Raw genomic sequence first — 26615 nt, 5'->3', positions numbered from 1 at the left:
CACGGAGGATGGGGAAATTCAATTTCCCTGCAACAATCGGGTTAACAGCCCCGGCTGGGGGGGGTCTGATTTAGGGGCCTTGTTTTCTGGTTTAAATATTTCCCTCAAAGAGTGTTTGCAGGGAGGGGGTTGGATTATTTTTAGCGCACGCTTCGATCGAGCTGGAATTATTCAGGCAGCAGCAGCAGCAGTTTCATGTGCAGCTCTGGAAGGGCTTCTCCTCCCTTCCTGGTTAACGTAAATAATTGTTAAATTACTGGTGAAAAGAAAAATGGCAAATGGCAACACAGCCCCAAATCCTGGAGAAATACCTTGCAGGCAGATTGCAGCCCCGTGACTGCACTCGTGATGTTCAGTGCAGGAGAGGCTGCGGAGCGGGGATGGGGCTCCGAAAAACGGGATTTGGGGCCTGCAGGCGGTGGTGGTTGCGGTGCCCCGTGTGTCACTTCGCTTCCAGCACCAGCCTGAGCCTCGCAGGGCTGTAAGGACAAGACCCACGTCCTGCACTAACCGGCCCAGCAGCATTCCAGCTTTTATCACAGCCTGAAGTCAGCCGAGTCAATGTGTGTGAGGGAAAGGCAGCCAAGGGGGAGCATCCCCTGAGTGCAGACGACTCCAGAGCAAACTCCTGTTCCCTCCTGTGCAGCCCGAGCGGCGTAGGCTGGATGAGCCTCATGCAAAGCAGGTTTAAATGTGGTTGGAGTTTTTTCCAAAATCAGTTGTCAAGGGTTTTCTGTTAAAATAGAAAGATGTGTAAATTGAAATTCCTCTGTAGTTCATTATTTCTGTCCTGAATTAATTACTATTCAGCCTTCCTGCGAGGGACTTGGATTTGCTCTTGGCATCAGGCAGGAGGAGATTGCTGGGGCTTTAGAGATGGGAATGAGAATTCAAACCTGAGGTATTTTCCAACCTAAACCACTGTGTGGTTCTGTGAAAAATGGCAGGAATATTTGGAAGAGAAGCTGTGGGTGCTCCATCCCTGGCAGTGTTCAGGGCCAGGTCGGATGGGGCTTAGGGCTGGGGTAGTGGAAGGCGTCCCTGGCAGGGCATGGAACAGGATAAGGTCCCTTCCCACCCCAACCATTCTGGGATTCCGTGAAGTCCCAAGGAGGCTGGTGAGGAAGCTCATCTTGGCTGAAGCTCCGGCTCACCCAGCAGGGCTGAGGGCCCTGGAGCAGGGGGGATGGAGCAGGTTTAGGCAGCTCCAGGCAAAGCCGGTGGCAGAGGAGGGAAGAGCTGCAGAGCTGGGCTGCACCACCAGCCCCACGTGCTGCAAGCTCACTGCAGAGCTGAGGACACCCTGACTGGGGAGGTTTCTCAGAGCTGTCAGGTAAACATCTGCCAGGAGGGGATTATGGAGAGCAGACCCAGCTGGGGTGCACGAGGTGTTTCCTTACTGCTGTGTTTGCCGATGGTTCTGTTCATTCCTGTGCAGCAGGAAATTCCCCCACCTCACCTGTGAGCAGCAGCTCCCACAGCTCTGCAGAAACAGCACCCGAAACTGCAGAAAACACAGGTTTTGTTGTTCTTTTAGTGGCAAGAACTGTGAGTTCTCTGTAGCCCTCCAGCGTGTTGGTTCTGGGATAGTCTGCTCATCGAGTCAGTGAGTCCTGGAATGGTTTGGGTGGGAAGGGATCTTAAGTCCCATCTCATTGCACCCCTACATCAAGGCAGGAACACCTTCCACTGTCCCAGGCTGCTCCAAGCCTCATCCAGCCTGGTCTTGGAGACTGCCAGGGATCCAGGGGCAGCCACAGCTGCTCTGGGCACCCTGTGCCAGGACCTCACTGCCCTCACAGGGAAGATTTTTCCCTCGTGGAGAGTCCGAGGACTGAGCAAGAGGAGCCACAGAGAAAGCCAAGGGCAGTGCTGGGTCTGGGGGCTCGGCTGTTTCCCCCAGCCCTGGGCATGGGGAGAACATCTGGGCCAGAAGATGCTGTTTTTCCTGTGGGAAGCCCCTGGAATATTCAGGTACAGGGAACGTGATAAAAGCTCTTCAGCTGGGGCCCGATGAGTCCTGGCGTGAGGCAGCCGAGCTCAGGGGCCGGTCTGTCCTTCCAAAGGAGAGCATGGAGAGGGGAATTAGGCACTGAGTGAGACGTGGATGAGGAGCCCATGGCACTGCTGCAGACCCCTGGTTCTCTGGGATGCCAGGACATCCTCTGCTGGCTCCCTCCCTCCCTCCTGCAGCAGGGATGCACAGCCACAGACCAGAGGCGCAGCCCATGTGCTCGTGTTCTCCTTTTTGGTCTGTTTGTGCTGCATTTTCTGGAGTATTTGGGGCATGACGAGATGTTTACTTGTCTGAATTGCTTATCTGAAACCTGCTGGCTCTTGGGTTATTGTGTGTGCAAGATCCCTTTTACTTTAATCTGTTCCTAGGAATAAGCTTCATATTAAAATGGAACAGAGCAGCTGGGGCTGCCCCTGGATCCCTGGCAGTGCCCAAGGCCAGGCTGGACATTGGGGCTGGGAGCAGCCTGGCACAGTGGGAGGTGTCCCTGCCCATGGCAGGGGTGGCACTGGATGGGCTTTGAGGTCCCTTCCCACCCAAACCATTCTGTGATGCTTCTGTGATAAAATCAATGTCTGTTTATTGCAAAATAGGATTTCTGAGTTTCTCAGTGAACATCTGTAGGTTCTGGGACTTCCGGGGGTCTTTAGTTTGATTTTCCACTTGAAGGAGATGAACTTGATGGTTGGACTCAACTAAAGGTCTTTTCCAACCTAAACAATTCCACGATTCCAAGCAGGACTGCTGCTGGCACTAGATCAGGCTAGTTCTGGCTTCATGTAGCTCTGGAAACCTCTAAGGACTGGGGGTCCTGTCCCTCTCTGGGGCAGCTTTCCCGGTGTCCATGTGCCTGTGCTAAAGGTGAGGCAGGAGCTGGTTGTGAGGAGCCTGGAGGGGAGGAGGCAAAGGGGAAATGAAAGGGAAATCCAGCTGTACTTGTCTGTCTCCTCCTGACCCAGGAGGAAACAGAGCCTTTCCAGAGGTGCACGGTCACACTCCACCTGGGGACTTCTGGCTGGATTTGGGGCAGGAATTCCCACGAGAGTGGCCAGACTCTGGAGCAGACTGCCCAGAGGGGTGGGGGGGCCTCCTTGGGGAGACTTTCAAAGAGCAGCTGAAGAGGAGCCTGAGCAGCACCTTGGGGCTGACCTTGCTGCAAAAAGGTGTTGGGTTGGACACCCTCCAAGGCTCCTTCCAACCCAAATTTTTGAAGGCCTTTTTCATCCCATTCTCCTTTATAGCTCTCCTCTGTCACAGAGGTTGTAGGAAATTCGGCAGCAGTTCCCCAGAGGGTGGGGGACCTCCAGCTAAACTGCTGGGGTGAGGGAGCTGATGGTGAAACAGCGTCTTGGAGAGCTGCTAAAAGCCCTTATGGGCACTGCTTCCCTCCCATCCAGCCCTTCCCCTGGAGCTGATCCGTGCTCAGGGCACAGCTCAGCCTCTTTTCCTGGAAAATGGTGTTTTAGGTTAAACCTCACAGCTCTTGTATACAAGACTTGATAAGCCAGGGACAATAAATCGAAGTTGGCTCCCAAACATTTCAGGAGCCAGGTCAGAGGTTTCCTTCATGGTTTTTCTAAATTAAAATCCATCTTCTGTGTCCTCCCCGGTGCAGTTTCCAGGAAGGACATGCAACGAGCCAGTAATTCCTGGATCTTCTGAGGCTTCAGCTCCAAAAGAGAGTCAGAGAGGAGTTTACAAACCTGTTCAGCTCTGCCTCGGCTCTGTTTACAAAAGGCATCCCGGAGTTTCCCACCCCGGGAGCTCCGTGGAGGAGCAGAGCTGAGCACAGCTGTGCCAGGGAATGGAGACATTGAACCAACAGCCCTGGCAGAGGCTGGCTCCAATAGCCCCAGATCCAGGGACACCTCAGCTCCAGGGGTTTTGGACCTTGAAACGGCCTCGAGCTGCACCAGGGGACAGTTAGGTTGGATGCTGGGAACAATTCCTTCATGGAAAGGGTGGTCAAACCCTGGCACAGCTGCCCAGGGCGGGGGTGGATTTTCCATCCCTGGAGGGGTTTAAAAGCCCCGTGGATGTGGCACCTGGGGCTGTGGGTCAGTGGTGGCCTTGGCAGTGCTGGGGGGTGGTTGCACTCTGTGATCTTAGAGGGCTTTTCCAGCCTCAGTGGTTCTGTGAAATCCATAACTCTGGCATTCCTTCCACCCCTCCTGTTGCCTTCAGCCACTGGAGAAGGAAGGTTTGACGGTGATTTGTTGGCCCTCTCTGCAACACCTTCTCATACAGCCTCGGGAGCCCCCCCAGGTGTCCCCACCAAGGGTCCCTGGTGGCTCCAGGCTGTGCTGGGTCACTGCCCAGCCCTGCAGGGGCACAGCTCCGTGTCCTCCCACGCCGGGCTGGCACAGCTCTGCTGCACCAGGTGCCTTTGCTTTCTCAGCAGATCAGGTGCTTTCTAGGACTGGGCTGGTTTCAGCTCTGTGGTGTGAGCTGGGGCTGAGGCTCCCTGTCACCCTCGGTGTCATAGTGAGACTTCTTTGGGTGGGAAGGGACCTTAGAGCTCCTCTTGTTCCACCCCTGCCCTGGGCAGGGACGCCTTCCACGAGCCCAGGTTGCTCAGATTTCCATCCTGGGCTCTTCCCCGTGGCCTCAGGCCCCCTCCCTTGTGGCAGCAGGTGCCTGAGAGCCGTGGGCTGGGGGTGGCACAGAGATGTCAGCGGGGAGGAAATGCCAGCTCAGAGGTTCCGATTCCGGTCTCGCCGCACGTGGCCCCGGCCGGGCTTTTCCGCAGGGCCAGCACTCGGTGCCGAGGGAAGGGACACCGGCGTGTGGGGGCCCCACGTGCTGCGTAGAGTACAGGAGGGGACTTCAGTATGGGAAAGGGATTCCTTTCCTTTCCTCTTTGCTTTTTTCTTTATTTCTCTTTTCTTTCCTTTTTTTTTTTTTCCTTTTCTCTGAAAAGGTCCCCCCTGAGCCTCCTTTGCTCCAGGCTGAGCCCCTTTCCCAGCTCCCTCAGCCGCTCCTGCTGCTCCAGCCCCTTCCCAGCTCCGTTCCCTTCCCTGGACACGCTCCAGCCCCTCAGGGTCTCTCCTGTCAGGAGGGGCCCAGAGCTGCCCCCAGCACTGGAGGTGCCCCAGCAGTGCCAGCACAGGGGACGGGCACTGCCCTGGCCCTGCTGCCAGCCCAGAGCTGGCACAGCCCAGGGGCCAGTGGCCTCTTGGCCAGTGCAGTTCAGCTCTGCTGTTCCCCTCCTGCCTCGGCTGCCGGGTTTCTGCGGGGGCCTGGGAAAGCCCCATCTGCTCAGTCGGGGTCAGGTCCTGCCACGAGCAGGAAGGAGCTGTCACCCTCAAAGATCCTCAGTTCTCCCTTCAGCCCAGGGAGGCTCTTGCAGGTCCCTTTTCCATCCTGGAGCTGTTCAGGTGTTGCCTCCACTCCCAAAAGATGTGGCTGTCTGTGGGGACTGTGGCCTTGGAGAAATCATCCAAGGCATCATCCATGAGGAGATTGGACTATTTCCTGCTGGAGATGTGAACCTGGAGAGGTTTGTAACAGTCCCTGCAGGAGCCGCACAGATGTGCAGCTGTAGCTCAGCCCATGGTATTTGGAGTCGGGCTCTGCTCCCAGGGAACAGGGACAGGACAAGAGGAAAGGGCCTGAGGCTCAGCCAGGGCAGGCTCAGGGTGGATATTGGGGACAATCCCTTCCTGGATAGGGCTGTCCAGCCCTGGCACAGCTGCCCAGAGCAGGAGTAGAGGCCCCATCCCTGGAGGGATTTAAAGCCCCGTGGATGTGGCACTTGGGGACACAGGGCAGTGGTGGCCTTGGCAGTGCTGGGGGATGGTCAGACCTGATGGTCTGAGAGCGCTTTCCCAGCCTCAGTGGCTCCATGACTCTACAGTTTCAGCCTGCCCAAGGCAGAAGTTTGATCCTCCTGTGCTTTGCCAAGGGCCGGAGCTGCTTCGGCACCGCTCTGCGGGGTCAGGCCTGAGGGGCTGCTGGGGCTGGAGGGGTCCCGGCCCCGGAGCTGTGGGCGGCTCCAGCTGGGCCAGCACGTGTTTCTAGGAAGGCGATTTTCAACTCTTCACTGAACCGACAACTTTCGGATCCCCTTCGAGCCCCGCGTGCGGTGGGTGCACCAGCCCGAGAGCTGCACGAGGAGGGGGAGCAGCCCTGCCCTGCCCTGTCCCCGTCCCCATCCCCGTCCCCGTCCCCTCAGGATGTGCCGTGGCCGTGACCTCAGGGGCTGCTCTCACAATCACTGTGTTTTCCAGGAACCGCGTCACGGCGCGGGTGAGGGACATTCCCGGCCCCGCTGCTCCGTTGCCCGTGGAATGCAAATCAGCCCAGCCAGCTGCTGCCAAGTGGTTAAAAACAACTAAAATGAAAAATTTGAGTGTTCGGGCACTTTCTCTAAGAACATTGGTGCAGATAGTGTGTCTCAAAGAGGAATGTTGGTGACAAAATATTTCCTCTTGCCAGGAGCTAACAGGAGTGGGCACTGCCAGCCTGGGCGTGTCTGGGGATCACAGTGACCCTTGGGCCAAGGAGCGAGCACACCAGGAGTGATGGGACAAGGGGCAGGGCTGGATGGGATATTGGGAAGGAATTGTTCCCTGGGAGGGTGGGCAGGCCCTGGCACAGGGTGCCCAGAGCAGCTGGGGCTGCCCCTGGATCCCTGGCAGTGCCCAAGGCCCGGCTGGACATTGGGGCTTGGAGCAGCCTGGGACAGTGGGAGGTATCCCTGCCCATGGCACGGGTGGCACTGGATGGGCTTTGGGGTCCCTTCTCACCCAAACTACTCTGGAATTTGATGATCTGCAAAACCCACTGTGGCCAAGGTGGGGACGTGTGAGTTGGGCTGAGCTTGTCACACGCTGTACAATTTGTCCCCTCACAGTTTAGGCAGATGTGTTTTGGGGCACGGAGTCAGCACTGAGATCTGACTCCAGGAACTGAGCTCTCACCTCCACCTGGAACGTGGTCAGGCTGTGGCAGGGGCTGCCCAGGGAAGTTTGGAGTCCCCATCCCTGGAGGTGTCCAAGGAAGGCCTGGAGGTGGCACTCAGTGCCCTGGGCTGGGGACAAGGTGGGGATTTGGCACAGCTTGGATCTGATGATCTTGGAACTCTTTTCCACCCTCAGTGATTCTGGGATTCTAAATAACAAAGGCTCTGTGACTTTTCCTTTCCTCACACCTGCCACCATCCGCGGTCTCCAGGGGTAACAGGAGCACGTGCTGAGGTCCCAGGATACAAAATGAGACCTGGGGGACGAGCTTCAAACTAGAAAATATTCCCACCCCCTCCTCTGGCTCCCTCCTGGCGAGAGGAAAGCTCTGGTTCTGGCCCTTCTCCGAGGCAGGTGTTAGGGCCGGGTTTGTTCCCCTTTTCCATCTTCGTGGGCTGTTTTCCCTCCCCTGGGTGGCTGCTGAGGCTCAGTCCGGGAGGAGGAGGAGGTGGAGGAGGACAGAGCCGGTTCCTCCAAACCGGAGCCGTGGGGCAGGTGGCAGCTGCCACTGTCCCCGTCCGTGTCCCACGGGCTGCACTGGGAGCACCCAGGCGTGGGCACCATTTGCCACAAATTCATGCAAATTCAGACACTCCTGCCTTTTTCTGTGCATTTTCGGTGGGTGTTTAAGGTTTGATTTGGTGTTTGGGTGCAGGGAAGGGAAGCTGCTGGTGTGGTGATGCCTTTTCCTGGTCTTAAAACCAAGAGTCAAACACGGTTAGGAGGGAAAAAGGGATTTTACCTTGGTATTTATTTTAAGGATCCTTAGGTGCACACGTCCAGGTCATATGCACTGAAATGCACCCCGCTGAATGCCCACCCCAAAAGATTGGGTATAACATTATAGGTCTTACTAATTAGCATATCTATCAAAGATTCCCCAATGAGAGGCTGGAGTGAGCCCCCCTCCCCAAGGAGCCTATCTTAGTTTACAGAATGTGTTCTGGAGAGCACCTTGGGGTCTGGGGCACACTGATCCCCAGCTACGAAGCTTCTAAAATGTTGAGTCTCTGAGCTTGACGAACAAGTCCAAGAATGTAGAGAAAAAGCACTAGGAATACAGAAGTTGTAAAAAGGTATAACAGGGGTATAAAAGAAAAGGCAAAAAACCTTCATGGCATCAGTGGCACACGCACGTCTGGGTGGCTTTTCCTTGGAAAGGCGCCGCTGCCCCGCTGCAGCCCCGTCCCCTGCGAGGCCGTGGCACGGGGACACGTGACTCCCCAGTTATTAATGCCATTTCAAAATGACAATTTTCCACACGGCCGGGTTTTCATGTTAATACAAACATCAGCACGGGGCTGGCGGGGAGAGAGCGATGAGCCAGAGCTGTGGCCATCCTGAGCAGCACCCCATTCCTGGGAGCTCCTGTGGGACCAGCACGGGGACGCTGGTGGTGTCACCATGGGTGGTGCTGGTGGTGTCACCACTTGTGGGGTGCTGGCGGTGTCACCCTTGCACAGGGTGCTGGCAGTGTCACCATGTGTGAGGTGCTGGCGGTGTCACCCTTGCACAGGGTGCTGGTGGTGTCACCATGTGTGGGGTGCTGGCAGTGTCACCATGTGTGGGGTGCTGGCGGTGTCACCATTGCACAGGGTGCTGGCAGTGTCACCATGTGTGGGGTGCTGGCGGTGTCACCCTTGCACAGGGTGCTGGCAGTGTCACCATGTGTGGGGTGCTGGCAGTGTCACCATTGCACAGGGTGCTGGCAGTGTCACCATGTGTGAGGTGCTGGCGGTGTCACCCTTGCACAGGGTGCTGGTGGTGTCACCATGTGTGGGGTGCTGGCAGTGTCACCATGTGTGGGGTGCTGGCGGTGTCACCCTTGCACAGGGTGCTGGCAGTGTCACCATGTGTGGGGTGCTGGCGGTGTCACCATTGCACAGGGTGCTGGTGGTGTCACCACGTGTGGGGTGCTGGTGGTGTCGCCCTTGCACAGGGTGCTGGTGGTGTCACCACGTGTGGGGTGCTGGTGGTGTCACCCTTGCACAGGGTGCTGGTGGTGTCACCATGTGTGGGGTGCTGGCAGTGCCACCATTGCACAGGATGCTGGTGGTGTCACCATGTGTGGGGTGCTGGCAGTGTCACCATTGCACAGGGTGCTGGCAGTGGCATGTCTGTGCCAGGTGCTGTGGTGTCACCATTGGGGTGCTGGTGGCGTCACTGCTGCTCGAGATGCTCATGGTGTCACCATGCACAGGTCTCGGCTGTGTCACTGTGCAGGTCCTGGCAGTGTCACTGTCCAGGTCCCGGCAGTGTCACTGTGCAGGTCCTGGCAGTGTCCCTGTGCAGGTCCCAGCAGTGTCACTGTGCAGGTCCTGGCAGTGTCACTGTGCAGGTCCCGGCAGTGTCACCATGCACAGGTCCCGGCAGTGTCACCATGCAGGTCCCAGCAGTGTCACTGTGCAGGTCCTGGCAGTGTCACCATGCAGGTCCCAGCAGTGTCACCGTGCAGGTCCTGGCAGTGTCACTGTGCAGGTCCCAGCAGTGTCACCGCAGCATCCCTGCTCGCCGGCCGTGTTGCCCCGGTAACAGCCGCACGTCACCGGGAGCAAACCTCGAACCAGCTCAAAAAAAGGCCACAAACCAAAGGCACAAACGCCGGGAGTGGCTCTGGGGCTGGGCAGCTCGGAGCCCTCGGTCCCGAATTCCTGAGGAGCAGTGGCTTTTATTAAACGTTGCTAAAATGTGAATGCAGTGACAGGGCCTGCAGGGCCTAGGGCCGGGAACAGCGGGACAGGCTGGGGGAGCTGGGGGTGCTCACCTGGAGAAGGATCCAGGGAGAGCTCAGAGCCCCTCCCAGGGACTAAAGGGGCTCCAGGAGAGCTGGAGAGGGACTGGGGCCAAGGGCTGGAGGGACAGGACACAGGGAATGGCTTCCCACTGCCAGAGGGCAGGGCTGGATGGGATATTGGGCAGGAATTGTTCCCTGGGAGGGTGGGCAGGCCCTGGCACAGGGTGCCCAGAGCAGCTGGGGCTGCCCCTGGATCCCTGGCAGTGCCCAAGGCCAGGCTGGACATTGGGGCTGGGAGCAGCCTGGCACAGTGGGAGGTGTCCCTGCCCATGGCAGGGGTGGCACTGGATGGGCTTTGAGGTCCCTTCCCACCCAAACCACTCTGGGATTCTGGGATTCTCTTGCAAGGCCCCTAAAGCCCAGCCAGGGCCCGTGGGCACCACACACCGGGTACAAACCAGAGCTCATTTTTTTGGGAACGCAGAGCCAATAATCCCATGTCAGTCCTCTCCTGTCCCTCCCTCTCCTTGCCCTGCCCATCACCAGTGCCCAGCCCAGCTGAGCCCCAGAGGCTTTGCTGGGGCAGGAGCTCCTTGGGAGCTTTGCCAAGTGAACACTGCACAAGATTCCTCTGAACCCTCCATGATCCTGAATTAGTTTGGGATTTGCAGCGGGATTCAAGGCTGTAGGCAGCCCCCTGGAGCTGTCCCTCACCAGTGAGGGGGGCACCAGAGGCCGTGTTGGGGACGGCACTGTCACCTCTGGTGCAGAGCTGCTCTTGAGGGTGTTGGGATGGCACAGCAGGAATGGGGTGGGTTGGACTGAAAGAAAATGTAAAATGAAATCTAAAAATTCACTGACAGCAATAAGTCAAATTATATGAATATATCTAAAATATAGAAGTGTAACTATAAAAAATACATTAAAATACATAAAATATATAGTATATACATAGTATATACATTAAATATCTACTATGTAATATATAAATATACAAAACATACAAAGCATGTGATTTCATAAAAACATGTCAAAATATATACAAATATAAAAATATATAAATATATAAAAATACAAATATAAAAATATATAAAAATAAGTTAATTAAGTTCTGCACCCGTTGTGCCACCACCTCCCACAGCACCCCCTGCTCGTGCATCACATCCCTGCTCAGACCGGGAGCGTTCTGGGGAAGAGCCTTTCCCTGCACGTTCCCCTCTCTGTTTGTCTGTTTGTTTTCGCAGAGCTGTTTTTAGCCGTGCCCCAGAGCCCAAAGCCCAGTTTGCAAAGGGGTCTCTGTGTCTCTGCAGGCGCAGGCAGCGGGCTCGGCCCAGCCCTCGCCCACCCACGGCCGCCCCCCGCCCGTGCCCGTCCGGTCGGCCTCGGCCGGCTCCACACCCACGCACGGACCCCAGGACACCCTCACCGGACTCGGGGGCGACGTGCAGGAGGCCTTCACACAAGGTGACCACCAGGGCAGGGCACCCCGGGGCCGTGTCACCATGGGAAGGAGCGGGGATGGAGAAAAAATACTGGGAAGGAATTGTTCCCTGGGAGGGTGGGCAGGCCCTGGCACAGGGTGCCCAAAGCAGCTGCGGCTGCCCCTGGATCCCTGGCAGTGTCCAAAGCCAGACTGGACAGGGCTTGGAACAGCCTGGGACAGTGGGAGGTGTCCCTGAAGGTTTTGGAACCGGATGATCTTTAAGGTCTTTCCCACCCAAACCATTCTGGGATCCCATGTACAGCACACATGTAACTCACGCTATCGAGGCAATCATTACAAACCCCTCTCCTGTGCCCCACACCAAGGAGTTTGGGGGCACATTTTGAATCTTTTGAACTTAATGAAGTTAATTTCTGTGAAGATGATCTCCCCTGCAGGGAAAGGATCTCCCATCCCAGAAAGTTACGCCCACAAATAATTTAAAGAATTAAACCTTACAAACCTGGTGGTTGAACTGCAAGAAAAAACACAAGAGGTTTCAAGGCTCTTTTCTCATTGTTGGCCCATCTTGGTCCAGAGCTTTTCATCTTGAGTACTCCAGCAGAATCCTGGAATGTAGAGCTGGGAGCAAAACAGCAGCAGGACCTGGTCTTCCCAGTCTCTGGCAGATGTGGAGGTTCTTCCTGGACATCACCTCTTTGAAGCTGGACATGCACCTGTCTTTGATGTTCTCCTCACTGCCACTGAGAGAAAGGACAGAAAATCCTCTCTCCCTGAGGCACGGGTGAGGACTCAAGGGATGGGCAGCAACCAACAAAGGTTGGACTCGATGATCTTGGAGGTCTTTTCCAGTCTCAGTAGTTCTGTGATTATCCCTGTGGACCTCGTGGTGCTCCCTGGGAAATCCCACTGGGAATCGGGTGCCGTGGTTGGTCCTGGGCAGTGAACAAGAGCCCTCACCTGATGCAGAAGTGGTTTGTTTCTTTAAAAGCTGACAGGTCACCTCAGGTGGAGTCACTGGAGGTGGTTTCTCACTCCAGGGAGGGAAGACTGTGAATAGAAGCATCAAATCCCTTTGCCAGGTGGACAGGTTCCTTCTCCAAACATGGAAAGAAACCTCCCAGAACCGAGGCTGCATCTCCAAACCAAACAGGTTTGAGGTAACAGTTTGTGTTTATCAGTGGATATATCCTTCTGGAATGATCTTTGCCCTTGCCTAAATGAGCTGCTGCCAGAAGAAGGCAAGGGAAGAGGCTGTGAAATGGCAGCAGAGGAGCAAGAGTGCCAGTGAACACTTCACTGGTTGCCAGTGGGCACTTTCAGCTGGGATTTGGGGCTGCAGCGGGACCAGGAGCCCTCGACCTCAGCAGCCTCGGCGCAGGGAACGCTGCGGGACAGCCCCTCTGAGACCTGCAGCTCCTCTGGAGAAGGGGATGTCTCCTCCTCATCCCATGGGTGGGAGCGAGCTCCTCATGCCTGCACACTGCCAGCGCCGAGAGCAGAGCAGGCATTTCCAGGGAGGCAGGATGCCAAATACCAGAGGCGAGCGCTCCATCTGTTGCTGTGGGTGGTCCAGTCGCCTCCTCTTCATCTCCACAGCAAGTTTGGTGGTGCAGCCCAGAGCTCTCGGCTGATTGCTGTGGCAGCTGCCTCTCCTTCCCCCTGTGCAGGATCCCTTTCTTTCCCCAGGCGTGGAACAGCAGCACCCTGAGCGTGACCAGGCACTGGGAGGATCTGCAGGACCCAGTCCATTGCTCCCCCCTTCCCTTTGCTCATGAAGAGCATGAAGAGAGGGAATGGTCTTCCTGCTGCTCAGAGCAACGAACACGTGATTATGGCAGGACATGATGCTGGATCTTTCTTCGTTTTCCAGCCTTCCCTGGGCATCCCCATTTGTTCTGTGTCCATCTGCCTTTTCCTGGGAAGGTGCAGAAGCCAAGGTTGTTGCCTCTCCCTAGCACCTGCTCCTTCATCAGGACCTGCTGAGATCGCCCAAAGTGAAAACTTGTGGCTTTTCCAGGTTTTTAACACCTGACAGCATCTCAAATGTGTGTTGCAAGGAACCAGGGGTTGTAGAAAGCCATTCAGGGCTGGGCAGAGGGCTCATCCCAGCAGCAGTGTCAGTGGGGACCAAAACAAGCCCACAGACACCCCTCAGTACTCTGATTCTGCTTTAACAAAACATTTCAATCATTTATACTGACTTTTGCAGATCCACCAGATGCTTAAAAATGTGATGGTTCCACCTCTCGCTGCCATGAGCTCGGGGAGGGCAGGGACACCAAGGGCTCCTTTTCCTTCCCAGGGCATGAGTCCTCCACGAGCTGCCCCATTAGTGGGGGAAATTCTGGAGCAGGAAAGCTTTAAAGAACTGAATCTCAGAGATCTTGGTCTTACAGTCTTGAGATTGGAAAAGTTTCCTCCTTGGATGATCTCTTGATCTTCCACTCGGTGGAGGATTCCCGAGATTGGCACTTGGAAGATGACCAAGCATGACAGGTTTGGAATAAAACACCCTGATGGTTTCTGGGTGAAATACTCGGAGACAGAGGCCACCATCTAGGGAGGAAATCAATTCTGCTGTTGACCATCTTGAAAGAGAAGAAAGCAGTCCCTCGGGAATCCTCGGACCCACCGCCGCCAGCAGAAAGGGGGGTGTTCCTCTTGTGATAACCACAGTGGGGCTGATTCAACGACCAGAAAAACTCTTGCAAGAGAAGAACGTGGTGACCAGGCTCTGTAATAATTTTCCTGGAATGATCCTTCCGGAAAGGCAATCTGCACAATTAGTGCTATTTCATATTAATCACACAAAATCAGGCAAACCCGAGGCCGGTGGAGAACACAGGAAACAGGATAAAATGTCGATTTTTTCACTTAATAAAATAATTCAATGTCCCAGCCAGGGATGTCTGGGTGGGCTTGGTAACATTATCCAGCTGTTTCACAGTGGGGACACTACCCCAGGTTGCTCCAAGCCCTGTCCAGCCTGGCCTTGAACCCTTCCCGAGATGGGGCACATCCATGATCCGAGGGGATCGTGGCCTTCCCAGCACCACAGGAGGCCACAAGCATCGTCCTTCCCCCAGCCCTGTGAGCAGCCCATGGGATGATCCCTGTGCCAGTTGTGCTCCCGTGCTCTCCCGGCTGTTCTGGCACAGCCGTGGCCATGTTCGGGTCACTGATGGGGCCACTGGTGGTCAGTGGTGATGCTGCCCAGCAGTGGCTCCCCATGGAGTGTCCAGGCAGGTTGGTGTCACCGGGGGACAGCACAAAGCTGTGCCCCAGCTGCGGGGCACCCTGAGGAAGAGGATTCCTTCCTCCAGCCATGCAGGAGGCTGAGAATTCCAGCAGCCTCCAACCTCAGCAATACTGAGAGTGGCTCTGCGGGCACAGGGGGCTGTCACTGCCCTGGTGCTGCCGTGTCCCAGAGAGGAGCCTGTGGCACCTCACGAGCCACGAGGGTGATCAGGGAATGGGGCAGAGCTGGGCTGCTCCAGGCTGAATCTGCATCTCTTCTGCTTTGGTGGCACTGGGAGTGCCCAGGTGCCATCCCAGGGTGGGACAGGGAGGCTGAGCATGGCGACACGAGGACGCTGGGCAGTGGCAGTGCAGCCATCCCTGATTTCTGTGTGTCTGCCCTGCCCCAGGTACGAGGAGGAACCTCCGCAACGACCTGCTGGTAGCAGCTGATTCCATCACCAACACCATGTCCTCGCTGGTGAAGGAGCTCCACTCAGGTAAGAGCTGGCTCAGGGCACGGGAGGAGAACTGGCAGCCACAGATCGGAGATTTGTCCTTACATTTATTTTTTATTAAAACTAAAGCACAATGTGAGGTTATATGTCCACGTTCTCAGTGAAAAATCATTTTTATAGCCCACATCACTGGCCTGGGCAGTGCTGGGGGGTGATCTTGGATTCCATTTTCCATGATTCCATGGTTGCAGCATTGGGAGCTCACACCACCTCCTGCAGAGGCTTCCCGTAGGTTTTATCCGTGGTGGGGAGGACGTTACCCTGCGGATACAGCCCCAGCTGGTGATCCACAGAGCCAACCCCATCCCCTCCCTCCTGCTCCCACTGATCCCAATGGAGCATCTCCTGGGAGAGGGGCTCCTCCCAGCCCCAGTCTGGAAGCCAGAGCTCCTTAATGACACAGTCACAAGCCAGACCAGGTTTTTGGGGTGAGTGTCCCCAAATTCCTGCTTAGTCCTGCCATGCCTGGGCAGCAGGTGAGACCCTGTGCCATGACTCTGCATCAGATGATGCAATCTCGTGTCTATAACTGTACAGGAGGCCAATTTCATCCCTTGCTGGTAAACAGTGATGTGGAAAACAGATAATTACTCCCTCTGTGCCTCTTCCCTGTGCCAGGGGAGCTGAACATCCAGTGGGGCCGGAGCAGGTCCTGTGTCACCCAGGGAAGTGTCCTGTGGCCCTTGAGCCTTGGCAGCAACAGGCTGTGACCATTCCGTGCCCCAGCAGCCTGTTTGCAGGAAGGATTTCTCCATGGAAAGGGTGCTCAGGCCTTGGAGGGGGCTGTCCAGGGTGGAGTCCCCATCCCTGGAGGTGTCCAAGGAAGGCCTGGATGTGGCACTCAGTGCTCTGGGCTGGGGACAAGGAGGGGATCAGTCACAGGTAGGACTCAATGCTCTTTTGCAACGTGAAGGATCCTGTGATTCTGTTTCTGGGCTGCCTTTGCTGCTGAGGAAGAAGGGAACTGTCCCATGTCTGTGCTGACCCTCCCAGTCCCTGTTCCAGACCCGCAGCTGTGGCACAAAATCCCCCATAAACTTCTCTCCCTCGGTGACAGGGCCCGCGGGGCTGTGCCGTAGTGGAGCCTCGCAGGGATGAGCTGGGTGGGTGTTTTACTGCCCAGCAGTAAATCCCCCACTCCCAGCCCTGAGTCCTGGCGGCAGAGGCAGCTGGGAGTTAATAAAGTTGTCCATGGATGACACGGCACTGGCAGGGCTGTGGCTGGGCCGTCAGCTCCCCCATAAATCACCTCAGCTCTGCCCCCGAGGCTCAAACACAGAGAGCAAACCTCTGCCCAGCGTCTGCACTCATTCATTTTTGCTTTCCAGAGCAGAGCAAGTGTTGTGGAATCACGGAATTGTGGAATTACCTGAGTCAGGCCTGTAAGGATCACCCAGTCCCACCCCTGGCCCTGCCCAGACCCCCCAACAACCCCACCCTGGGCATCCCTGGCAGCGCTGTCCCAACGCTCCTGGAGCTCTGGCAGCCTCGGGGCTGTGCCCATTCCCTGGGGAGCCTGGGCAGTGCCCAGCACCCTCTGGGGGAAGAACCTTCCCTGATCTCCATCGCAAACCCCCCTGACACAGCTCCGGCCATCCCCAGGGTCCCATCCCTGGCCACCAGCCGTGTCAGGGATCTGCAAAGCCGTGTGGATCAGCAGGCAGTGAGAATGAAATGAAAATGGAGTTGCTGACAGGCTCCTGCTTGAGGAGATGCAGAGACCAAGGAAGGCTCCCCTGGAAGTGTCTGAAATTGTGTCGTTTGTGTAAATTAGGAAAGGCATGAGTTATCCTCAGCTGATGGGAGCCAGCGGGATTTCACACATCGTGTCCCAAGGGGAGCTGTGGGAACAGACACCTCCTCCCGCCCCGGCTCCCCCTGCAGCCGCGGGAGGGGCGTGGGACGGCCTGGGACCCACCGGGGCTGCACCTCCCACCCTGCCCTGCCTCTGCACCGGCCTGGAGAGCAGATTCCCTGGGAAGGGAGACGGGAGCGGCGTCACCCCGTCCTCACGGGGCTTCCCGGGATGCTCCCATGGCCTCATCCACCTTCTCTGCGGTGATGTCAGGGAGGGCCAGGCTGGAGAGCAGGGAAAGGTTCTTCCCCCCGAGGGTGCTGGGCACTGCCCAGGCTCCCCAGGGAATGGGCACGGCCCCGAGGCTGCCAGAGCTCCAGGAGCGTTGGGACAGCGCTGCCAGGGATGCCCAGGGTGGGGTTGTTGGGGGTCTGTGCAGGGCCAGGAGCTGGGCTGGATGGTCCCTGTGGGTCCTTCCAGCTCAGGATATTCTGTGATTCTGTGAGAGAGTCGTGGAGTCACAGAATTACAGAATCACAAAATCATTGAGGTTGAAAAAGATCTCCAAGACCACTGAGCCAAACCATCCCCCAGCACTGCCAAGGCCACCACTGACCCATGTCCCCAGGTGCCACATCCATACAATACTCTCATGCTCCCAGTGCTGCTGAGGGAGCACTGACCCCATTTTCACCCCATCTGAGCTCAAAAGGATGTGCTTAAGGAGGGTGCTGGTCTGCAGGGGACCGAGGCAACGCTGCCTGTTCCAGACCCAACGCTGAGCTCCAGGTCACAATTCTGGTTATTCCAAAGGTGTCTGGTGTTGTCCCTGCTCTCCCCAGATCTCACTTTAGGACCCACTGGAGCCGCTGCCGACAGGGCAGGGGCTGTGTGAGCCCCATGTGTCACCGTCCTGCTCTCAGAGCCACAAAGGACCTGTCTGCAAGGTCCCCTCTGGTCAGATCCATCCCAAACACCTCCGGCTCTCCAGCCTTGCCTTTCGCTGGGTGGCTTCTCCCCATCTTTGCTCTCACACCACACACAGGAGGCAGGAGTGACACCACCCTCAGGATCACCATCAATTGTTTGCACAGGTCTCAGTGAAGGGTTGAAAGGAGATAAGAGCCACCACCTGCAGAGGAATGTGACCTTCTGCTCCCACTCTGCTGTGTAAATACCCCGCCATAAACCCACCCGGCCTATCCCGGGTTAAACAGAGCAAACCCACAGCTCTCCCCAGCAAACAGGTGAAATTCACCAAGAACTCCTTCATGGGAAGGGTGGTCAGCCATTGGAAGGGGCTGCCCAGGGAGGTGATGGAGCCCCCATCCCTGGAGGGGTTTAAAAGCCACGTGGATGTGGCACTTGGGGATGTGGATCAGTGGTGGCCTTGGAAGTACTGGGGAACAACTGGACTTAATGGTCTCTGAGGGATTTTCCAACCCAAACAATTCCATGATTGCCTCTTCTCTCAGCCACCTGTCTCATGTCTGCTTTTTCTCTTTTGTTTCTTTCTGAAGCAGAGGAAGAAGATGAAAAAGAAACAGAGAAGCTGCAGAATGGGAAGGACCGAGGTGAGGGGACAAACAAGTCTGAGAGCTCTGCAGCATTTTCTGACTCACTCCTCTGTGGGTTCACTGGCTCCCTTTGGAGCCCCACCAGGGCCTCTGAGTGCAGGTGGATGTCTCTGGGTGCAGGTGGATGGCCCTGATCAGGTGGATGTCTCTGGATCAGGTGGATATCTCTGAGTGCAGGTGGATGTCTCTGGATCAGGTGGATGTCTCTGGGTGCAGGTGGATGGCCCTGATCAGGTGGATATCTCTGGATCAGGTGGATGGCTCTGGATCAGGTGGATGGCTCTGGATCAGGTGGATATCTCTGGGTGCAGGTGGATGGCCCTGGATCAGGTGGATATCTCTGGGTGCAGGTGGATGGCCCTGGATCAGGTGGATGTCTCTGGGTCCAGTGGATATCTCTGGGTGCAGGTGGCTCTGGTGGAGCAGCCCCCTCTCTGGTGCTGTGGCTGTGCCCTGGCATATGTCACCTCCCAGTCCCAGGTGTCCCCAGCATCTGCCACGGGCCGATGTCACAGCCACGGTCCCGTCCTGTGCTCGGCTTCCAAGGATGTTTTTCTTCCAGCAAAGGTCACACATGGAAATGGGTGAGAGGAGGAGGAGCTGCTCTGGCTGCTGCGGGAAATCCAGCTCAGAGGGATGGATCAGACAAAACCCAGAGTGGGGCAGTCACCAGGGAAGTCCCTAAGTGGTGGGACTGTCACCTGCTCAGCCCCTGCCGTGGGTGGACAAGTGTCCCTCTGCTGATGGGGATCCCACACAGGCAGCACCCTCAGTGTCACAAGAGGTCCCTTTCATCCCTGTGCCCCTGGTCTCCTCCCAGGCTTTCTCTGTGTGCTGACGAGTCCAGGGCACATGCCACTGGAGCTATCCCAGAGCTGGAAGGGATCCTCATGGCCTCAGGATTTTCAGGGCAGCGTGAGGGAGGGGATTTCAGGATCTGCTCCTCACCTCACGTTCCAGGAGCCACCAGGAAGCTCCTCCTGGACCCTCCCAGGGGCAGGACCTCACTCAGGGCTCTCTTGGCTTCTGCTTTCGATGTTTCGAACCCAAACACGAGGAACAGCCTTGGCAGGGTGTGAATCAGCCCCGGCATTTGTCTCGCTTGAGCCAAACCCAACTCCAGCATCAACAAACCGGGACTTTGAGCCTGGTTTTGTTACACACACATTTCCTGCTGGCTCAGCTGCTGCAGCAGAGCTCACGCTTCTCCCAAAAGAGCTCATTTTCCTGAGTTTTCCCATCCACTGAGTTCTGCAGAGCATCCAGGTGTTTGCAAATGCTCTGTTCCTTTGCCCACCAGTATTTGAACTTGGTGGGAAGGAGCGCGGGAAGTTTGATTTTGGCTAAAGCAGGGGTTCTCAGAGCAGAATCGCCCTGGCTCCAAGTTACAGGACCCTCTTTGCCCAGAACATTCCTCATCGCTGGAATATTTTAGATGCTTACCAGATGACCCGTATGGCTTTTTCCAAATATGCATTGTGTCTTGCATGGGAAATAGGGAAAGGGGGACTCTGAGGCGCTGGAGTATGATGTCTGGGAGCAGAGGTGGAACACAAACTCTCCCCGTTACTCATCGCAGCAGCACGAAGCCGGGAAGGGACAGCCCAGACGTGTCCAAGAGCAGAACTAGGTCCAAAAGCCTCCGTGTGGAATGTAAATATTGTCCCTGCCAGGGAAAAAGCGGTCTCTTGCAGTCCCAGAGCCGGTGAGGTAAACGTCTGGCAGGGAGATCGAGGAATGATCAGTATGGAAGTGCAGCCCTGGGGGGAGCTGCTCCGGCCCTGTGTGAGGGGGCTCTGGGGCATGGCAACATCAGGGATGGGCGACACCAAAGCCCAGGTTATGGACAGGGACCTGTGGCCGGGATGCTCTGGGAGTGGGGGGCCTGACCCCGTGTCCATCGGGAGCAGTCGTGGCCCAGCAGCGCGCTCCCGTCTGGAAGGAACGAGAAGGAAAAGCAGCTCAGGTGTTCCTCAGCTCCTGCACCCACACGCACAAGGGAGAGGCTGGACCTCACAAGGACTCCACTGCCATGGGTTCAGAGAATCATCCTGGAATGGTTGGGATGGGAAGGGACCTCAAAGCCCATCCAGTGCCACCCCTGCCCTGGCAGGGACACCTCCCACTGTCCCAGGCTGCTCCCAGCCCCAGTGTCCAGCCTGGCCTTGGGCACTGCCAGGGATCCAGGGGCAGCCCCAGCTGCTCTGGGCACCCTGTGCCAGGGCCTGCCCACCCTCCCAGGGAACAATTCCTGCCCAATATCCATTCCAAATCGACCTTCTTTTGGCTTAAAGCCATTTCTAGGGATGACATCGTCCTTGGGCTTCCTCACAAGTTTCTCCATGTAGTTATTTCCTATTTCCCTGTGTCCCAATTAATCAACCCCAGCACTGCCCTCCCTGCTGGAGAGGCTGACCTTCAATGGAGCAGGGGCGACTTTGGGTGGATGAAATCATCTGGGAGGATTCCCAGTCAGCTGCGTCTGTTGTGGTTGGGATCACAGGGCAGCATCTCCAGAGGTGTCCCCGAGGTTTCCAGGCTCCGGAGAGCACAGCTGGGAGCTGGCAGAGCCTCCTCCATGCGGTGCTGCTGGATGACACCCCCTGGCAGTTCAGCCTCGGTGGATCCCGGCACTGTGTGTCCACGTGTTCACCTCTGCCAGGGGTTATTCCATCTGGGACCAGCTCTGCCAGGGCTGCCCTGCAATCCGTGTTTGCGAGGTCCGGCTGCCTCTGAGGCCCCACGTTCCTCTTGGTGGCCAGGAGGTGAACCCAGGACAATGTCACCTGAGACTCTCCATGTCCTTGTCCCTTTCTGTATTGACCATTTGGATTTTATAGCCCTGAAATCACTGGAAGACAGACTAAAGACCTGGGTCCTGCCCAGACTGGTGGAAATGCAGAGTTTTCTGATCCATGACATTTCCTGGACAAAAATACCCAGTTTGGAATGGGAGTCCAGCACTGGCACAGGGTGCCCAGAGCAGCTGGGGCTGCCCCTGGATCCCTGGCAGTGCCCAAGGCCAGGCTGGACATTGGAGCTGGGAGCAGCCTGGGACAGTGGGAGGTGTCCCTGCCCGTGGCAGGGGTGGCACTGGGTGGGCTCTGAGGTCCCTTCCCACCCAAACCATTCCATGATTCCATGGAATGCACCTGCCCATCCTGGCCAAAACCGAGGTCCTGCCTCCCCCTGTCCCCAGAGGACCATCCCTGGCAGGTTTGCAGTGACGCCGAGCTGGGAGCGGTGGCCGTGCCCCTGGGACCTCGCTGGGCTGGAGAAGTGCCCTGCCAGAACCTCCTGGAGCTCAGCAAGGGAAGTGCCAAGGCCTGGGAACAAGCCCAGGTGCCAGGACGGGCTGGAGGCCATCCCCACACAGCCTGGCAGGGACAGCCTGGGACTGGGGACACCGAGGTGACCCCGCAGCGGTGCCGTGTCCTCGTGCAGAGAGGGTCAGTGGTTCCTGGGCTGGCACAGCATTCCTGGCGAGGAGGGAACGGTCCTGCCCCTCGGCCTGGCACTGGGGAGGCCACCCTGGAGCGCTGGGTCCAGCTGAGCTCCCCAGGACACGAGGGACAGGGAAGGACCATGGCAGTGACAAAGGTGGCACTTGGAAAGGCTGAGGGCACTGGGAGCAAAGCAGTGTGTGCGAACAGCTCCTGGGAGAGACTCAAGGAAACTGAGGCACAATGTCCCCCGTGGTGCCCAGGGAGAAGACAAGTGACAAAGGACACATGCCAGAATAAAGGAAATCCTCTTTGGACATAAAAAAATACTTTTTTACCCCAAGGCTGGTCCAGCACAGGGTGACCCAAGAGGCTGTGGGATGTCCATCCTTGGAGACCCTCAGACCCCATGGGATAGGGCCTGAGCAGCCTGTGGAGCTGGCCCTGCCCTGAGAGCTTGGTCTGGGCGATCCCACCCCAGTCATGCGGGGATTTCCAGGCTTTGGGGATCAGGCACTTCCCCACCTGCCTGGACTTTCCGAGGACTGCTGTGAACGTCCAGGTGTGCAGTCCTGGGGGATTTCCGTGGGAGCAGTAGGAGATGGGGGCAGATCCTTCATTGTGTGGGAAAGGAAACGCTCCACGTGCTAACCTGCGCTTCCCTGTGTTGCAGGTTAGGAGAGGGCCACAGGCTGGACAGCGACTCAGGTAAGGATGGACAGATGTCCCATCTCCAGCAGCTCCTGGGGCTCCTGTCACCTCCTGCTCTTGTCCTGTTTCTGGTCCCCACCTGCCCATCCCTCCGCAGTGCTCAGTAGGATGTTTTCCACAGAATTATGGAATGGGTTGGGTAGGAAAGGACCCCAAAGCTCCTCTCGTTCCACCCCTGCCATGGGAAGGACACCTTCCACTGTCCCAGGCTGCTCCCAGCCCCAATGTTCATCCTGGCCTTGGGCACTGCCAGGGATCCAGGGGCAGCCCCAGCTGCTCTGGGCACCCTGTGCCAGCCCCTGCCCACCCTCCCAGGGAACAATTCCTTCCCAATGTCCCATCCAGCCCTGCCCTCTGGCACTGGGAAGCCATTCCCTGTGTCCTGTCCCTCCAGCCCTTGGCCCCAGTCCCTCTCCAGCTCTCCTGGAGCCCCTTTAGTCCCTGGGAGGGGCTCTGAGCTCTCCCCAGAGTGGGAAAACACCGTCACCTTCAGTGAGAGCAGCCTTATCTCCCATTTTATTGTCGCTTCTGTAACCAGAGGCCTCAGCCGGGAAATAGGAGCCCGTGGTGCTGGACACTGTCCAGACAGACCAGAAATACAACGTCTGCCCCCCAAAAAGCCGGGGCTTTGAGTTAAAACAAGGCACAACAGATGGACAGACAAACAGGTGGAGCTGAGAGCGGGAGGGCAGGAGCTGGAGCCTGGCAGTGTCTCCAGGGAGATCCTTATCTCCCCCACCTGAAAAGCTGGGAGGAGGAGCCAGTCGGGTTTCCACACTCTCTGGATGTTTGCCATAATGCCCATCACTGCCCATTCCCAGCGGCAAGGAGCGTTCTCCTGGCAGAAAAACCTGCCACGGATGCACCCAGACTGGCCCAGAAAGGGATGGGGACAGGAGGGACCTTGCTCTGGGACCTGTTCCCTCTCACTGAGGCTGGGTGATTGTAGGGACCAGGCAGGAGAAAGTCTTTCATCTTTAGCTGGGCCCCGGCCCATGGTGGTCATGGGCCAGCAGAATCAGTGGTGGTGGATCCAAGCCACAATTCTGTGGGATGACCCCAGCACCAGTTCCCACCGAGTGTCCGCTGCAGGCCACTGGCAAGGGAGAGAAAAGGGGATTTGCCCTTCCCACCTCCCAGCCGCTTCAGCAGCGGAGGGAGAGAACCCCAGAGGGGCTCCGGAGTCTTTCTGACAGTTTTTACATTAGAAATTCAAGTCCTGCCTCATCCGGGAAACAATCTGGTAACTCAAGAAGGAGTGAAATTACAGCGTTGGAGAGGGAGCCAGCACGGGCAGCCGGTCGTGCCACAGCGTGTGGCTTTTCCTCACATCCCTGAAACCCTCATGGCTTTGGACAAAAGGATGTGTGGGTGACATCCCTGTCATCTCTCAATGCTCATCTGCACAGGAGGAGCCCCAATTCCCCCCCCTGAAGCCCAGTGGGGCCACCAACACCACCAAGGAGCAGCTGCTGAGCACTGAATTAGAGACCACTGAGAAAATGAGAGAGAGGAACCAGTCAGGCTCCTTGATCCTACAGAAAGAATGGGAATAGACAAAAGAAAAACAAAAATAATCCTTTAAACTGTGGTGGCTCTTCCACTGGGGAGAATTTCTCCATGGAAAGGGTGGCCAGGCCTTGGCAGGGGCTGCCCAGGGAGGTTTGGAGTGCCCATCCCTGGAGGTGTCCCAGGAAGGGCTGGAGGTGGCACTCAGAGCTCTGGGCTGGGGACAAGGTGGGGATTGGACCTGATGACCTTGGAGATCTTTCCTAACCTCCGTGATCTGAGATTGCTCAAGTTCCTCCCAGTCCCATGTGTGGTGCCAGGACCAGGTGGGTGCTCCTGATCCTTCTGGTGGTGGTGGTGTCCAGCCAAGCCAAGCCAGTGGCTCTGGCCACCCTTTGGCTCCAGCTGCCCACCAGTGATGGGGGGAGCTGGGCAGCAGCAACAGGGGCTTTCACATAGCAGATCCTGGCTGGTTTGGGGCAAAATCCCCAGCCCCCACCCCATCTTGGCTTGCAGAGTCAACTGGGTCCTCGCACGGCCTGGGGACCTGCCGTGGCCTCAGGAGTTGGTGTTTCCCAGCTGCCTGGGGTCTAAGGGGAGGCTCTGGGGTCAGCGGGACACTCTGGTGGGTGCCACACCTTGGGTCCGGTCTGAGCTTGCCAGGGAGGGCCCAGGGGTGCACAGCCCCAGCCAGAAGGCTCAGGGGTCATGGAATCATGGAATCACTGAGGCTGGAAAAGCCCTCAGAGTCCATCGAGCCCAATCATCTGCCAAGGCCACCACTGACTCCTGTCCCCCAGTGCCACATCCACACAGCTCTTAAATCCCTTCAGGGATGGGGAATCCACCCCTGCCCTGGGCAGCTGTGCCAAGGCTGGACAGCCCTATCCAGGAAGGGATTGTTCCCAATATCCACCCTGAGCCTGCCCTGGCCCAGCCTGAGGCCATTCCCTCTCCTCCTGTCCCTGTTCCCTGGGAGCAGAGCCCGACCCCCCCGGCTGCCCCCTCCTGTCAGAGACTTGTGCAGAGCCACAAGGTCCCCCCAGCCCTTTCCCGGTCCCAGCGCTCGCGGCTCCGGGGCCGGGCGGGGGCTCTGCGGGTCCTGATGGGGGTCTGATGGGGGATCTGATGGGGGTCCTGATGGGGGTCCTGATGGGGGTCCTGATGGGGTTCCTGATGGGGGTCCTGATGGGGGTCCTGATGGGGGTCCTGATGGGGGTCCTGATGGGGGTCCTGATGGGGTTCTGATGGTGGTTCTGATGGGGTTCCTGATGGGGTTCTGATGGGGTTCCTGATGGGGTTCTGATGGGGGTTCTGATGGGGTTCTGATGGGGTTCCTGATGGGGTTCTGATGGGGGTTCTGATGGGGGATCTGATGCCACAGGCTCCGAGGTTGCGCTTGCGATCGAGGGACGTCTCCCCCCTTCGGAAGAGGCAGTTCCAGCCCATCCATCACCATCGTGCAACTGTGACTGATCTCCACCACCTGCTGCCGACACAGCTCTCCCAAAACCACCTGGGGAGCTCTCCCGAGACACCCGGAGGACTCTCCGCAGGCACTGCCCCTTAGGCCATTGCATGTACCCTCGGTGTGTTTCCTAACGGTGACCAGACCATTCCCACTGGCTCGGCGAGTCATGGGAGGCTTAAAAAACAAAAAAAAACCTGAAAGGAAACTGCTGGTGGCTGTTCCCGCTCCGTGTGCTGCTCCATTCCAGTCTCCTCCCGAACAGTGCCACTGTCACGCCCCACTCTGGTCATTCCTCCTGGCTTCTGGCCCTCCCTGTGCATGGAACAAGGGGTGCAGGCCCTCCCAGGGTCCCTCCTGCACGGCACGAAGGGGATTCAGCCTTTAAAAACCCACCCGGAGTCAGGTGTGAGGGCATGTCCTCGGGGGTGGGCGGTGGGGTGCAGGTGACGGGGCCGTGATGGGCTACCAACCTCTGGCATTCCCAGCCCTGCTCTTAAAACGTTCCCATCCCAAGCAGGGAATTGAGGGAGGAGCATGGCCAGGCTGAGAGGAGCATCAGCATCGGGAGTTGGGCTCAGCTTTGGTGGAAATGGGGGAAATAAGGGAGCGGGGGATGGCAGCTCCCCCCGGCCCACTCTGGGCTCCGTCGCCACTCCCAAAACGTGGCCACCGGTCCCAGCCATGGGCGGCTCCAGCACTTCTGCCCCGTGGTGCTCAGGAATGTTACTTTTAGAGGAAGGAGCCGAGGGCCCTGATGCATCTATAAACGTTTATGGAGGGTGATGGGTGAAGGGAGCGAGGAACCCTGCGAGCACCCCCGGCCCTGCCCCCTGCCCGCACCCCCGGGAACCGGGAACGCGCTCACCGGCTCCCTCCGGCCGCGGGACAGGGACAATAAACACCCTGGTGGCCACAGGTTTGGCTCGATGTAAATGTTGGGAACGAGCTGCCAAGGAGGGAAGGGGAGCGATGAGAACCCGGAGCAAAGCAGCAGCTTCGGTCAGCCAGGGGGGACAGGGAGGGGGACAAGGAAGGAATGGGGATGGGAACGAGGACAGGGATGGGGAGAGGGATGGAGATGGGGATGAAGATGGGAATGGGGATGAGAATGGGGATGGGGAGAGGGATGCAGACAGAAACGGGGATGGAGATGGGGACAGGGACAGAGATAGGGACAACTTCACGTGGGTTT

The 26615-nt window shown here is 57.4% G+C and overlaps 1 protein-coding gene across 11 annotated transcripts in view; it reads left to right on the top strand.

Annotated features, from left to right (window-relative positions):
- Positions 1-26338, top strand: part of DTNB (dystrobrevin beta) — a 133244-nt gene extending 106906 nt beyond the window's left edge. For 8 of the 11 annotated variants that reach the window (XM_048296644.1, XM_048296641.1, XM_048296640.1 and 5 more), the window contains 5 exons: positions 11026-11179; positions 14810-14899; positions 18233-18286; positions 22406-22440; positions 25337-26338. In XM_048296644.1, the coding sequence (XP_048152601.1) occupies positions 11026-11179; positions 14810-14899; positions 18233-18286; positions 22406-22410 (303 nt within the window). In that variant the 3' untranslated portion in view covers positions 22411-22440; positions 25337-26338. Of the gene's footprint in view, positions 1-10959; positions 10987-11025; positions 11180-14809; positions 14900-18232; positions 18287-22405; positions 22441-25336 lie in introns of those variants that run through there. The other 3 variants (XM_048296637.1, XM_048296639.1, XM_048296647.1) reach the window with 3 other exon arrangements.
- Positions 26339-26615: the final 277 nt, after the last annotated feature.

The sequence above is a fragment of the Corvus hawaiiensis genome, chromosome 3 (assembly GCF_020740725.1).
Source record: "Corvus hawaiiensis isolate bCorHaw1 chromosome 3, bCorHaw1.pri.cur, whole genome shotgun sequence".
In the NCBI taxonomy this organism is placed as follows: Eukaryota; Metazoa; Chordata; class Aves; order Passeriformes; family Corvidae; genus Corvus; species Corvus hawaiiensis.
The sequence above is the reverse complement of the archived record's forward strand: the minus strand, read 5'-3'. Positions and strand labels throughout refer to the sequence as shown.